General features: G+C 41.0%; 1 protein-coding gene across 1 annotated transcript in view; it reads left to right on the top strand.

The window, feature by feature from the left end:
• LOC145356290 (monocarboxylate transporter 4-like) overlaps positions 1-12525 on the top strand; it is a 38531-nt gene that overhangs the window by 14069 nt on the left and 11937 nt on the right. The window contains exon 2 of the mRNA XM_080208855.1: positions 9574-9811. Coding sequence (XP_080064981.1) covers positions 9589-9811 — 223 coding nt within the window. The 5' untranslated portion in view covers positions 9574-9588. The remainder of the gene's footprint in view (positions 1-9573; positions 9812-12525) is intronic.

Raw genomic sequence — 12525 nt, forward strand, 5'->3', positions numbered from 1 at the left:
TAACCTGCACATCTTTGCAGTGTGGAAGGAAGCCAGACTAGCAGGAGGATACCCACACAGTCATGGGAATTTGACAGTGACCCAAGACTGGAATTGAACCCAGATCCCTGGCGCTAAGAGAGCAGTACTAACCATAGGCCACCATGTTTCCTAATGACATTTCTGCTGTCAGATGCAACCTGAACATCAATAGTGTGCAGGCACCTGCTGTTCATTAACCTATGGGTTTGGTTGAACCCTGTGATGGTGAGACTTCCTCCTGCTTAACTTCAAAAGTCTTTTACAAGATACTGTCATCTCCCTCTCAAGAAAGCTTGTGAGCAGACCAGTTCTCAGGGCTTTTACATCTCAACCATTTAAATGGATACATGCTTTAGGTGGAACCTGAAGTTTGTTGTAGGTGCAAGTTTCATTTAATTTTTTTTCTTCATAGAGGGCCACACCATTTTACTGTGGGATTCATTGGTCTTTTTGTTTCAGATTGGCTGCGACAGAATATGGTGGACTACTAACTGGGTATGTGATTTGTGGCCTGACCTTTGAGCCTGTGTCTCCCAGCACTCCTCACCACTCCCATCCCCTCTCCCTAGCTGTTGAACACATAGGGTTTGTGGTGGGAGATATAGGAGGGATGTCCGAGGTAGATTCTTTACTCAGAGAGTGGTTGGGGTGTGGAATAGACTGCCTGCTGAGATAGTGGAGTTGAACATTTTAGGAACCTTCAAGTGGTTATTGGATAGGCACATGGAGCATTCCAGAATTATAGATCTTGGGATTGGACATAGCTCGGCACAACATTGAGGGCAAAGGGCCTGTACTGTGCTGTAATGTTCTATGTTTGTAACATATGGAAAATCAAGTGTGTAACCATTTGTAAAATTTGTGATTTATTTTTCCGTTTTTGTTAAGTAAAAAGCAGAGGTACCTGCTGGAGCTACATAAATCACCTGGATCCATCTTATTTTGGCATTCCATGATGTTTTGTATTCCAAAGTATCAGCAAGGCTTAAGCATCACAGAAACACCAATCCCATTACTAAAAAATTGTACCAAGGAAGTTAACAACAGCATTGAATTTAGTCATAACTTAAAACCTCATACAGTTTACCTTCTGCATCACATAAACACACACAGATACAGGCATACACACACACAGTTGGCTTACATTAAGATTTAAATTGATAAAAGGTTGACAGTGGAAAGATCCATTGAACAAATTTACCTATAAATACATAGTGACCATACACTCGTGCCTTTAAAAACATGCTTCTAGAAAGGAAAAGAAGTGTTCAGTTTCTGACAGCTTGGCAGCATGAGCCACATGTCACTCATGGGTCACACTATGTCTCCTTAGATTCTGCAAGAATTTCACACTTGGAATACCCTATACAGTAGGAAATGTCATGCTTTTTTAAAGAATCATGTATTTTCAGGATGGAATCTAGGACAACACTGTAGATTGTGCTGGACCCAAGTTCAAAACTGGATAGAGTGAAGCTGGAGTTCAGAGTGGTGATAGGGATGACTTTACAATTATGTATTACTCTTCATGCTGGCTTGCTTTTTCAAACTGCAACCCTGCAAAAGCTATATCATCATTCGGAAGTTGTAGTTCTCGTCCAGTTTTCAATATTTTTCTTCTTTAGGAACCTCCCTTTTTGCTCTTCAATGTAATTCTCGTGATCTTGGAAATAGGTGGAATAATTGGGCAGTTTATAATGTGGAGGGCTGGGTGTAGTTGTATATTGGACAAAACATTTGAATTTTATAAGCAGTGTCAAATTTATTGGGGATTAATTCATGGCTGGTAAACAGAGCTGTGCTCATTTATATATGTTTGAATGTTTTCTCTCTTCAGAAAGTGCACAATATAACTTGGTCCACTTTTAAAAATAAGGCCAATACATTGCTATTTGGTACTTATAGCCTAGTTCATTGTGTGCAAATAATGCTGTAGCAGATTCAGTATTGGTTCTAACTGTGCAGTAAAATGATTACTGGAGCACCTTTCTCCGAAGCAAGTCATGCCAATGAATTAAATGCTGAAGAGTAATTACTGTTGTAATGTAAGCAAACTTCATTTACAGAGCCTGGTTCAGCATGGAATTTACCTATCCAGGAGAATACGCTCACATGCATGTACTGCGCTTTCTTCCTCACTGTTAAGTCTTAGGACCTGGGTGCATCCTTGAAATTGCACATGAAATTGGAACTGCAAAGAACTAAAAAATACATTTTAGCAAAGCCATTCCTGTCACCATCCTGAATTCCAGTTTTACACAATCCTGTTTTCAACTCTGGTTTGCAGTGTTTTATTCTGTACCCATTCTGCCAATATCAAGTTTACCCAAGTATCCTTCTGAAACAATTAGAATATGCCCAAATTTAAAATGGACATAAATCATTATAAATGTTTGGTCCAAGGAAGTGCAAAGCCACACCAGTTCAAGAACCTGTATTTAGGGAAGCTCTTCAGTTATTAATACAACTTATCTTTTAACATTAAAAAGTATACTAAAAGCAACAGAAAATACAGAGTAGAGCACAGCAAGAAATCGTTCAGCCCATTGTCTGCTTAGGCTCTAAGGACCTGTCCATTCTAATCCCATTTTCCAGCACTTGGTCTGTAGCCTTGTATACTATGGCTTTTCAAGTGCTCATTTAAATGTTGAGGGTTCCTGCCTCAACCACCTTTTTTTCAGGCAGTGATCTCCAGATTCCCACCACCCTCTGGGTGAAAATGTTTTTCCTCAAATGCTCTCTGAACCTCTGCCCGTGATCTTCAGTCTATACCCCTGATTATTGAAAGCTTCTTTCTATTTATGTCACTCATGATTTTGTACACTTCAATCAGGTGTTGCTAACTCCCTCCACCCCCACCCACTCACCCACCCAGGGAAAATACTAAAACAATCCCAATCATAGCTGAAGCTTTCCATAAATCCATAAGAAATAGGAACAGGGGTAGGCCTTTGAGCCTGCTCCACCAATTAATAAGATTATGGCCAATCTAACAATCACTAAGACCACTGTCCTTCCTTATCTCTACAGCTCTTAATTCTTCTACTGATTAAAAACCTATCAATCTCAGCCAGCCCAAGCAACAACCAGGTGAATCTCCTCTGCACCCCTCCTAGTGCAATCACATCACTTCTATATGTGGCGTCCAGAACTGCACACAGTATTCTAATTGCGGGCAGCACGGTAGCACAGTGGTTAGCACTGCTGCCTCACGTTATCAGGGATCTGGGTTCAATTCCCGGCTTGGGTCACTGTCTGTGTGGAGTTTGCACATTCTCCCCGTGTTTACATGGGTTTTCTCTGGGTGCTGTGGTTTCCTCCAACACACTGAAAACATGCTGGTTATGTGCATTGACTCGAACAGGTGCCGGAATGTGGCGACTAGGGAAATTTCACAGTAACCTCATTGCAGTATTAATGTAGGCCTCTCTTGTGACTAATAAATAAACTTTAATTTTATTTTAAACTGTGGCCTAACAAGAGTTTTATACAGCTCCATTGTAACTTTGCTGCTGTTATATTCTGTGCCTCGGCTAATAAAGGCAAGTATTCCATACGCCTTCACTACCTGTAATGCTGCCTTAAGAGATCTTTGGACATGCACCTCAAGGTCCCTCTGGTGCTGTGTTCTCCCTACTGTCCCAGGGTCTTTTTCAGAGTAGCAGTTGGTTATTAGTGGTGTGCCTCATGGGTCAGTGCTGGGACCACAACTTTTCACAATATGACGATTTGTAGGAAGGGACTGAAGACACTGTGCTAAGTTTGCAGATGATACAAAGATATGTAGAGGGACAAGTAGTATTGAAGCAGGGGAGCGGCAGAAGGACTTGGACAGGTTAGGAGAGTGGGCAAAGAATTGGCAGATGGAATACAATGTGGAAAAATGTGAGGTTATGCACTTTGGAAGGAGGAATGGAGGCATAGACTATTTTCTAAATAGGAAAATATTTAGAAAATCAGAAACGCAAAGGGACTTGAGAGTCATTGTTCAAGATTCTCTTAAGATGCAGGTTCAGTCGGCAGTTAGGAAGGCAAATGCAATGTTAGCATTCATGTCGAGAGGGCTAGATTGCAAGAGCAGGGATGTACTTCTGAAGCTGTATAAGACTCTGGTCAGACCCCATTGGGAGTATTGTGACCAGTTTTGGGCCCAGTGTCTAAGGAAGCATGTGCTGGCCTTGGAAAGAGTCCAGAGGAGGTTCACAAGAATGATCCCTGGAATGAAGAGCTTACCGTATGAGGAATGGTTGAGGACTCTGGTCTGTACTCGTTGGAGTTTAGGAGGATGAGGGGGAGGGGATCTTATTGAAAATTACAGGGTACTGTGAGGCCTGGATAGAGTGGATGTGGAGATGATGTTTCCACTAGTAGGAAAAACTAGAACCAGAGGGCACAACTTCAGACTAAAGGGACAATCCTTTAAAACAGAGATGAGGAGGAATTTTGTCAGCCAGAGACTGGTGAATCTATGGAATCCTTTGCCTCAGAACGCTGTGGCAGCCAGGTCATTGAGTATCTTTAAGATAGAGATAGATAGGTTCTTGACTAATAAGAGATCAGGGGTTATAGGGAAAAGACAGGAGAATGGGAATGAAAAAAATATCAGCCATGACTGAATAGCTGAGCAGACTTGATTGGCCAAGTGGCCTAATTCTGCTGTTATGTCTTATGGTTTTATGGAAAGATACACTTGAGAGTTTGGGGTGTTGCCAGCTTTGTAGGCAGAGATTCAGTTGGACAGGAGGTTTGAAGGACAGGTGCAAAAGATTGAGGAGATTATGTGCATAAATTGCTTCCAGTCTAAATCCTGCAATCTTTCAAGCCAGGTAATTGGTTTGTGCCCAGATTAAGTGTGTCTCTTTCACAGATATGAAAACAAACTCCGGAACAAGATATTGCAAGAGCCTCAGTGTGGCAACAAATAGCGAATAATTGAATAACTCTAGTTAAATTTAAAAGACATGATAAGATATGAATTTGCACTTAAATCAGATTTTACTCCACTGGAGTTTATACTGTAATTTAAATGCTTTGCAATGATGCTAAAGTTGCACAATAGCACCTACTCTTTTATTTCAGGAAGTACATGTAATTGATATTCCTTACCTAAGTTCTATTTTATAAGTAGGGATGAAATAAAAGACTTAAATGTGTTCAAAAAATACGTTGCTGAGCAAAAAACATAGAAAATAGGTGCACGAGTAGGCCATTTGGCTCTTCAAGCTTGCACCACCTTTCAATATGATCATGCACTTTCAGTATCCCACTCCTGCTTTTTCTCGATACCCCTTGATCCTCTTAGCTGCAAGGGTCATGTCCTGCTCCTTTTTTAACATATCTAATGAACTGGCCCCAACAACTTACTGTGGTAGAGAATGCCATAGGTTCACAACTCTCTTGAGTGAAGAAATTCTTCCTCAACTCAGTCCTGAATGGCTTACCCCTTATTCTTAGACTGTGACTCCCTAGTTCTGGACTTCCCCAACATCAAGAAGATTCTTCCTGCATCTAGCCTGTCCAGTCCCATCAGGATTTTACACGTTTTTATGAGACCCCCTCTCATTCTTCTAAGTTCCAGTGAATACAAGCCCAGTCGATCCAGTCTCCAAAAGTTGAGTTCCCTGCTATTAATGTAAACTAGAGTTGCTTGCTAAGTTTTATGTGTCCCTGTAAGTGGTATTGGATCATACCGTATTTGTGAAGAAGCTGGCAAATCAATTTGATAGAGCAGTTTTGTCATGGTTGTGATCATCTGTTTATTTTTTAGTTTAGTTGGTGATAGTTCAAATTTACCAAACATAACTGAAAATTTCCATGTTGCAAAACACCCAAAAGGCCAGTGTGAAATTTCTGCCAGTTGATACACTAAACGCCATCCTGAGTCCAACACTTCAACCACCCTAACATGCATGGTACAACAGTGCCATTTGCCCCAACTTCAGGGCTATTTAATTCAGTATGGCTTACCATTCATTAGTTACGCATAGTATTGTTAGGGTTATAGTGTAACCCGACATTGGTGCTTCATATATAAAACCATATCTAAAGACTATTGCAGCTATTCCATGAAGTGTAGATAACTAATACATAAATTTAATACTGTTCACAAAGCAGTGTGGAGTGTCTGTCAGAAATCTCCCTTGATAGACAAGAGGGGGCAGTTTTTAGCAAGTTATCAGTGACTAAGAATAGGAACCAGTTGCATCCCAATATAGATCTGACCTCTTGCTATTGTAGATAAGAATACATCTCTAACAACTCAAAGCACATGCCAGTACATTTGAGTTAAATCACTCCTCAAAACACATCTCAGTACCAGAATAATTAGTATACCATATAAATAGGTGCAGCAATTTCCATGAGACAAGGGGTTATTTTCATAGAATAGAATCATTACAATGCAGAAAAAAGCCATTCAGTCCATCGAGTCTGCACTAACCACAATCCCACCCAGGCTTTATCCCCATAACCCCATGCATTTAGCCTAGCTAGTCCCCCTGACACTAAGGGGCAATTTAGCATGTCCAATCTACCTAATCTGCACATCTTTGGACCGCGGGAAGAAATCAGACATGGGGAGAATGTGCAAACGGCACACAGCCAATAATGCAAGCCAGAATCGAACCTGGGTCCCTGGCGCTGTGAGGCAGCAGTGCTAACCACTCTGTCACCCCTAGGTTGGTTTCATGTACTAGTGCATTCAAGTTCCCTCCTACCTGGAGAATTATATTCCAGCCGTGTTTATATTCAGAAAAACTGTTATGTTCCTCATCACTACTGAATCACAATTCCCCTCATGCCAGGGTGAGGTGCAGTAAACTGCCCAACCTTCATACACCCCAAAAACACACTCCCCTGACAGGGGGATGATTCATCTGTGTTTGATTTGCGATTAGTGTACAGTGGCAAGTCATTCTGTTCCTTAAATAGAACATAGAACACTACAGCACAAACAGGCCCTTCGGCCCACGAGTTGCGCCGATCACATCAACACCTACCAGCCTATAGACCTATCTGTAACCCCCAATCCCATAAAACCCCATATACTCATCCAGAAGTCTTTTAAAAGACCCCAGCGAGTTCGCCTCCACCACCACTGACGGCAGTCAATTCCATTCACTCACCACCCTCTGAGTGAAAAACTTACCCCTAACATCACTTCTGTACTTCCCTCCCCACACCTTAAATCTGTGTCCTCTCGTAGCGACCATTTCAACCCGGGGAAATGAGGATAGAAAACTGACAGCACTTAACCTAATTACTTGCTTGATTATCAGTGTTCTTGACTTTTACTAGGAGATAAGTTGCACTTATGAGAAATGTTCATAACCTTTATTACTCTCAGCATAGATTAAAAAAAAAGCAGGGAGGTTATGTTGGAACTATACAAAACTTTGCTTAGGTCAGAACTGAAATACTGTGTCACCTCATTATAAAAAGAATGTGATTGCACTGGAGAGGGTGTAGAGGAGATTCACCAGGATGTTGCCTGGGATGGAGCATTTGAGCAATGAAGAGAGGCTGGATAGGCTTGAGCGGTTTTGTTTTTGAGGTTTAGAAGATTATGAAGGGTATAGACAGGGTGGATAGGAAGCAGTTGTTCCCCTTGATTGAACGGTCAATAACTAGGGGGCATAATTTTAAGGTGAGGGGCAGGAAGTTTAGAAGATTTGGGGAAAACATTTTTCACCCAGTGGATGGTGGGAATCTAGACTTCACTGCCTGGGAGTGTAGTATGTACTGTACTGTATGATTATCTCTGTGACATGAGTGCACATTTCCTTTTACTTGTTCTCAGTTAGAAAAACTATGTAGGAAGATAGAAGTTGCACTAAGAGAAATGATGGATTTATTGACATTGGAACCTACTATATCCATACTATTTTCTGGTATCAAAACTTTTTGTACCTAGAGCCAGTTTATGACATCTTACTCGTGCATAAAGCATGGATTCATTCATTATTTTAACTTTACTGAACAGTTCTCTCACAAATTAAACTTGACATTTTAAAATAAAAGCTTGTTTTCTAAGTTGGCAGCCACAACTGACAAGAGTCTAGCCTCAACAATTCACCATGAGTGATACTTTTCGAATTACAGACATAAAAATGATCATATGTGAACTTAGATGCGCATTTACTGATGCTTGTGCATGAGCTTTCTTTTTATCTGAAGGAAATTGCTGAATCCAATTGCTCTTGCTGAATCCAAACCTCTTACAATTCAGAAAAGGTGAAATTTTTGGAAAACAGTTTTTTTTAAGTTCATGTTGGAGAAGATGGTTGATTTCCAGTGACAAAATCTGAAAAATACCCAAAATTAGTATAGAACCTGAAGTTGATTTATGCTTGAAAATTGTCCTATGAAGCAAGACTTTCCAAAGTCCTACCACAGACCCAGTTACAAATGTAATGACTCGAGCAGTAATGCAAAAGAGGGTTACTTGCTTTATATTCTTAACAAATGATGAGATGTAAATATCTCCACCTGGGATGCATCTCCCCTCATAGCTTTAAGCTTTTCCAACTGACTTTTGACATACAACAAGTGCAAATTTCTGAAAGGGTTTGGGAGAATTAAATAACAATAAAGATTTTTTACACTGGCTGGTGAATTGGCAGTAAGGGGATAAATACATGACTTGTTACTGAAGCATGTGAATTAGAAAACATAGTTTCATGAAGTGATTACATTAGTGTATGAAATACTGCAGATGAGTGATAATCAAAGTTCAGTTAATCACAATATTGAGAGAGGGAATAAGGGCAAAAGGGTATGTGGGCCAACATGTGCTTACTTAACTAGATGGTAAATTTAAAATATGCATTCTGTTTTTTTTTACTTTCATCATTTTAAATTCACATTTATAATAGAAACAACCTCTATCAAGATTGTAAAATGTGATATTTACATGGACAGTTTCCATTATAAATGTATTCAGTGACTTATAATGGAAACATTTGATAGGGAGTGTGTGCAGATGTGTGATATATGTTTGATGTAAATGTAGACAAAATCAGTAATATGAGGAAGGGGGCAATTTCCTGTCATAACTGATGGGGTTTTCGTCCCTCACGCTTTGGGATTAAGTGCCCATGCCAACGAGAAAATAGGAGTGTTTCCCGCTGGTGCTAGCAGCATCTGTCAGGTGGGATTCACAGTGAAAAAGGCCATTAAGCTCATTTTGAGCAACCTGCTAGCCAGACCTGCTATTCAAAAAGGAACTAGATATAGCTTTTAGAGATCAAGGGATATGGGGGTATCTCCCCCATTCTGGTCAGCCAATTTCTCCAGAAAGTCTTGAAAACCTCTACCAAAGTTAGTTCTAGAGTGGCACATGAGGATATTGCAATAAATGTCATCGATGCGTCAGTATCAGTCTTTCCAGAATACCTGCACAGCAGGAATAATTCCCAGCTTTGAACTGTGATCATTTATCTGACATTGTGGAATTTTGATTTTTTTTTTAAAAAAAGAAATCTTAGCTTGTGTGATAATTTTAAATGTGTTAATATCCCCGCTAACTATGCCAAATTTAATTCTGCTTTTCAGGTCATAAGCTGAACCATGGGAGTTGTAGTTACCGATGATGCACCACCAGGCATTAAAGCCCCTGATGGAGGCTGGGCTTGGGCCATCCTAATTGGATGTTTCGTTATCACTGGATTCTCATATGCTTTTCCAAAAGCTGTGAGTGTCTTCTTCAAGGAATTGATTAAAGAGTTTCACGTTGGGTACAGTGATACTGCTTGGATTTCTTCTATTCTGCTTGCCATGTTATACGGAACAGGTAAGCATTTAGTGAATTGATGACGCTTGGCTAGTTTCTTTGTTTCCAGACTTCATTTTTGCATTACAAATTAATTTATATTTCTATTTGATTACTTTTGTCAATGTGCACAGACTGGCAGCTGGTCAGTTACTAGGTTCCACAATGCGCTTTTTTTTTCTTGAAGAGCAGCATCCACAATGCTATCATGCTTCCCAATGGAGACACACCAGCGTCGAGATTTATGTAATCAGGTTTCTTTGCAGTGAAGCAAACATTCCATTTATAGCTCTAACATTTGATTTTACAGAATTTACTGATTTGTAACCAATGTCAAAATCCATTAATTTATGTACTGTACAGTTGAACATAATTGTGTAATTTGCCCTGATGACACTAGTTCTGTTATTTGGGATTGGACCCACAGCATCCTTTGCCCCTTTACTGCTGTGGCTGCTTATCACGTTGAGCCTTATAAAGTGTTTTGATAAGTAGGGGCTGATGAAAAATGACCTGGAACAAAAGCCATGGCCACCCTTGACTCAAGGCCCTGGCAGCCTTTCTAATTCTTAAAAATTCCTTCATGGGCTGTGGGTGTTGCTGACAAGTCCAGCATTTGTTGCCCATCTCTAACTGCCCTTGAAAAGGTGTTGCTCAGCTGCCTTCTTGAATTGCTGCAGTCCATTTGGTGTAGGTGCACTCACAGTGCTGTGAGGAAGGGAATTCCAGGATTTTGACCCAGCGACAGTGAAGATACAGCGACACATTTACAAGTCAGGGTGGCGTGTTACTTAAAGGGGAAGTTGCAGGTGATGGTGTTCCCCTGTGTTTGCTGCCTTTGTCCTTCTAGGTCATAGAGGCTGTTTATTTGGAAGGTACTGTTGAATGAGCCATGGTGACTGTGTCTTGTAGATGGTACACACTGCTGCCATTGCATCAGTGGTGGAAGGAATAAATGTTAAAGGTGATGGTTGGGATGCCGATCAAGTAGGCCACTCTGCCCTGGATGGTGTCGAACCTCTTGAATGTTGTTGAAGCTGCACTCATCCAGGCAAGTGGAGAGTATTTGATCACTCCTGACTTGTGAATTTTAGATGGTAGGCAATCTTTGCAGAGTCAGCATGCGAGTTACATGCTGCAGAAATCCCAGCCTCTGATCTTCTCTCGTAGCCATAATTTTTATATGGCTGTGCCAGTTCATTTTCTGGTCAATAGTAACCCCTAGGATATTGATAGTGGAGGATTCAGCAATGATAATATAATCGAATGTCAGGAGGTGATGATTAGACCCTCTCTTGTTGGACATGGTTATCGTCTGGCATTTGTGTGGCATGAAAATTACTTGCCACTGATCAGTCCAAATGGTGCTGAATATTGTGCAATTATCTGCAAACATCTCCACTGCTGACCTTATGATAGAACTAAGATCATTGATGAAACAGCTGAAGATGGTTGGGCCCTGAGGAACTCTTAAAGAGATAATTGACCTTCAACAATCACAGCCTTTGTACCAGGTATAACTCCAACCTGCGGAGAGCTTTCCCCTTGATTTCCGTTGACTCAGTTTTGCTAAGGCTCCTTGATCTTACACTCGGTCAAATACTCTCCTCAGCTCTTGAATTCTACTCATTTGTTCATGTTTGGACCAAGGCTGTAATGAACTGAGTGGCCCTGTGGAACCCAAACCAAGCATCTGAGAGCAGGTTGTTGCTGAGTAAATGCTGCTTGATGACACTTTCCATCACTTTGCTGATCAAGAGTAGATCGGTGGGGTGGTAATTGGCTGAGGTGGAATGGTTCTGAACAATTCTCCACATTGCTGGGCAGATGCCAGTGTTGTAGTTGTACTGGAACAGCTTGGCTAAGGGCACAGTTAATTCTGGAGCACAAATCTCCAGTATTATAGCTGGAAATTTTTTAAGACCCCATAGCCTTTGCAATGTCCAGTGCCTTAAGCCATTTCTTGGTATCACATGGAGTGAATCAGATTAGCATCTGTGATGCTGGGGATCTCAGAGGGCCAAAAGGAATCATCTTCTTGGCACTTCTGGCTGAAGGTAGCTGTACATCAGCCTTCCCTTTTTGACTGATGTGCTGGGCTCCCCTATTGTTGAAGATAGAGATATTTGTGGCACTTCCTCCTCCAATTAGTTGTTTAATTGTCCAACACCGTTCACAACTAGATTTGGCAGGGCTGCAGACCTGATCTATTGGTTGTGAAATTGCTTAGTTCTGTTTATTTAAATGCTAAATGGGATAGATTGTGAATAGATCTAGCAACTCAAAACAGGGCAAGAATGAGATGTAATGGCCATCAGCAGCAGCAGAATTGTACTCAATCCAACCTGTAATCTTATGGCAAGGCATATCTCCCACTCTACCATTCCCACTAAGCCAGGGGATCAATGCTGGTTCAATGAAGTGTGCAGGAGGGCATGCCAGGAGCAGCACCACACGCACACTTAAAAATAAGGTGTTAACCTAGTGAAGCTACAACACTGGATGACTTGCATATCAAATACCTTACACTATTTAATATGGTTTCGTTGCAAAGTTTAGCTTCCAGAGATTTCTCTAGCACTGAACTCACACTGACTGCCCAGTAGTCGCCGGCTTTATCCTTGCAGCCTTTTTTTGAACAAGGGTATAACATCTGCAATTCACCAGCCCTGCACCCTGTGTCTAAGGGAGACTAGAAGATTATCACTAGTGCCTCTGTAATTTTCACTTTCACT

Source organism: Carcharhinus amblyrhynchos, chromosome 21 (assembly GCF_965287045.1).
Source record: "Carcharhinus amblyrhynchos chromosome 21, sCarAmb.v2.hapA, whole genome shotgun sequence".
Classification (NCBI taxonomy): Eukaryota; Metazoa; Chordata; class Chondrichthyes; order Carcharhiniformes; family Carcharhinidae; genus Carcharhinus; species Carcharhinus amblyrhynchos.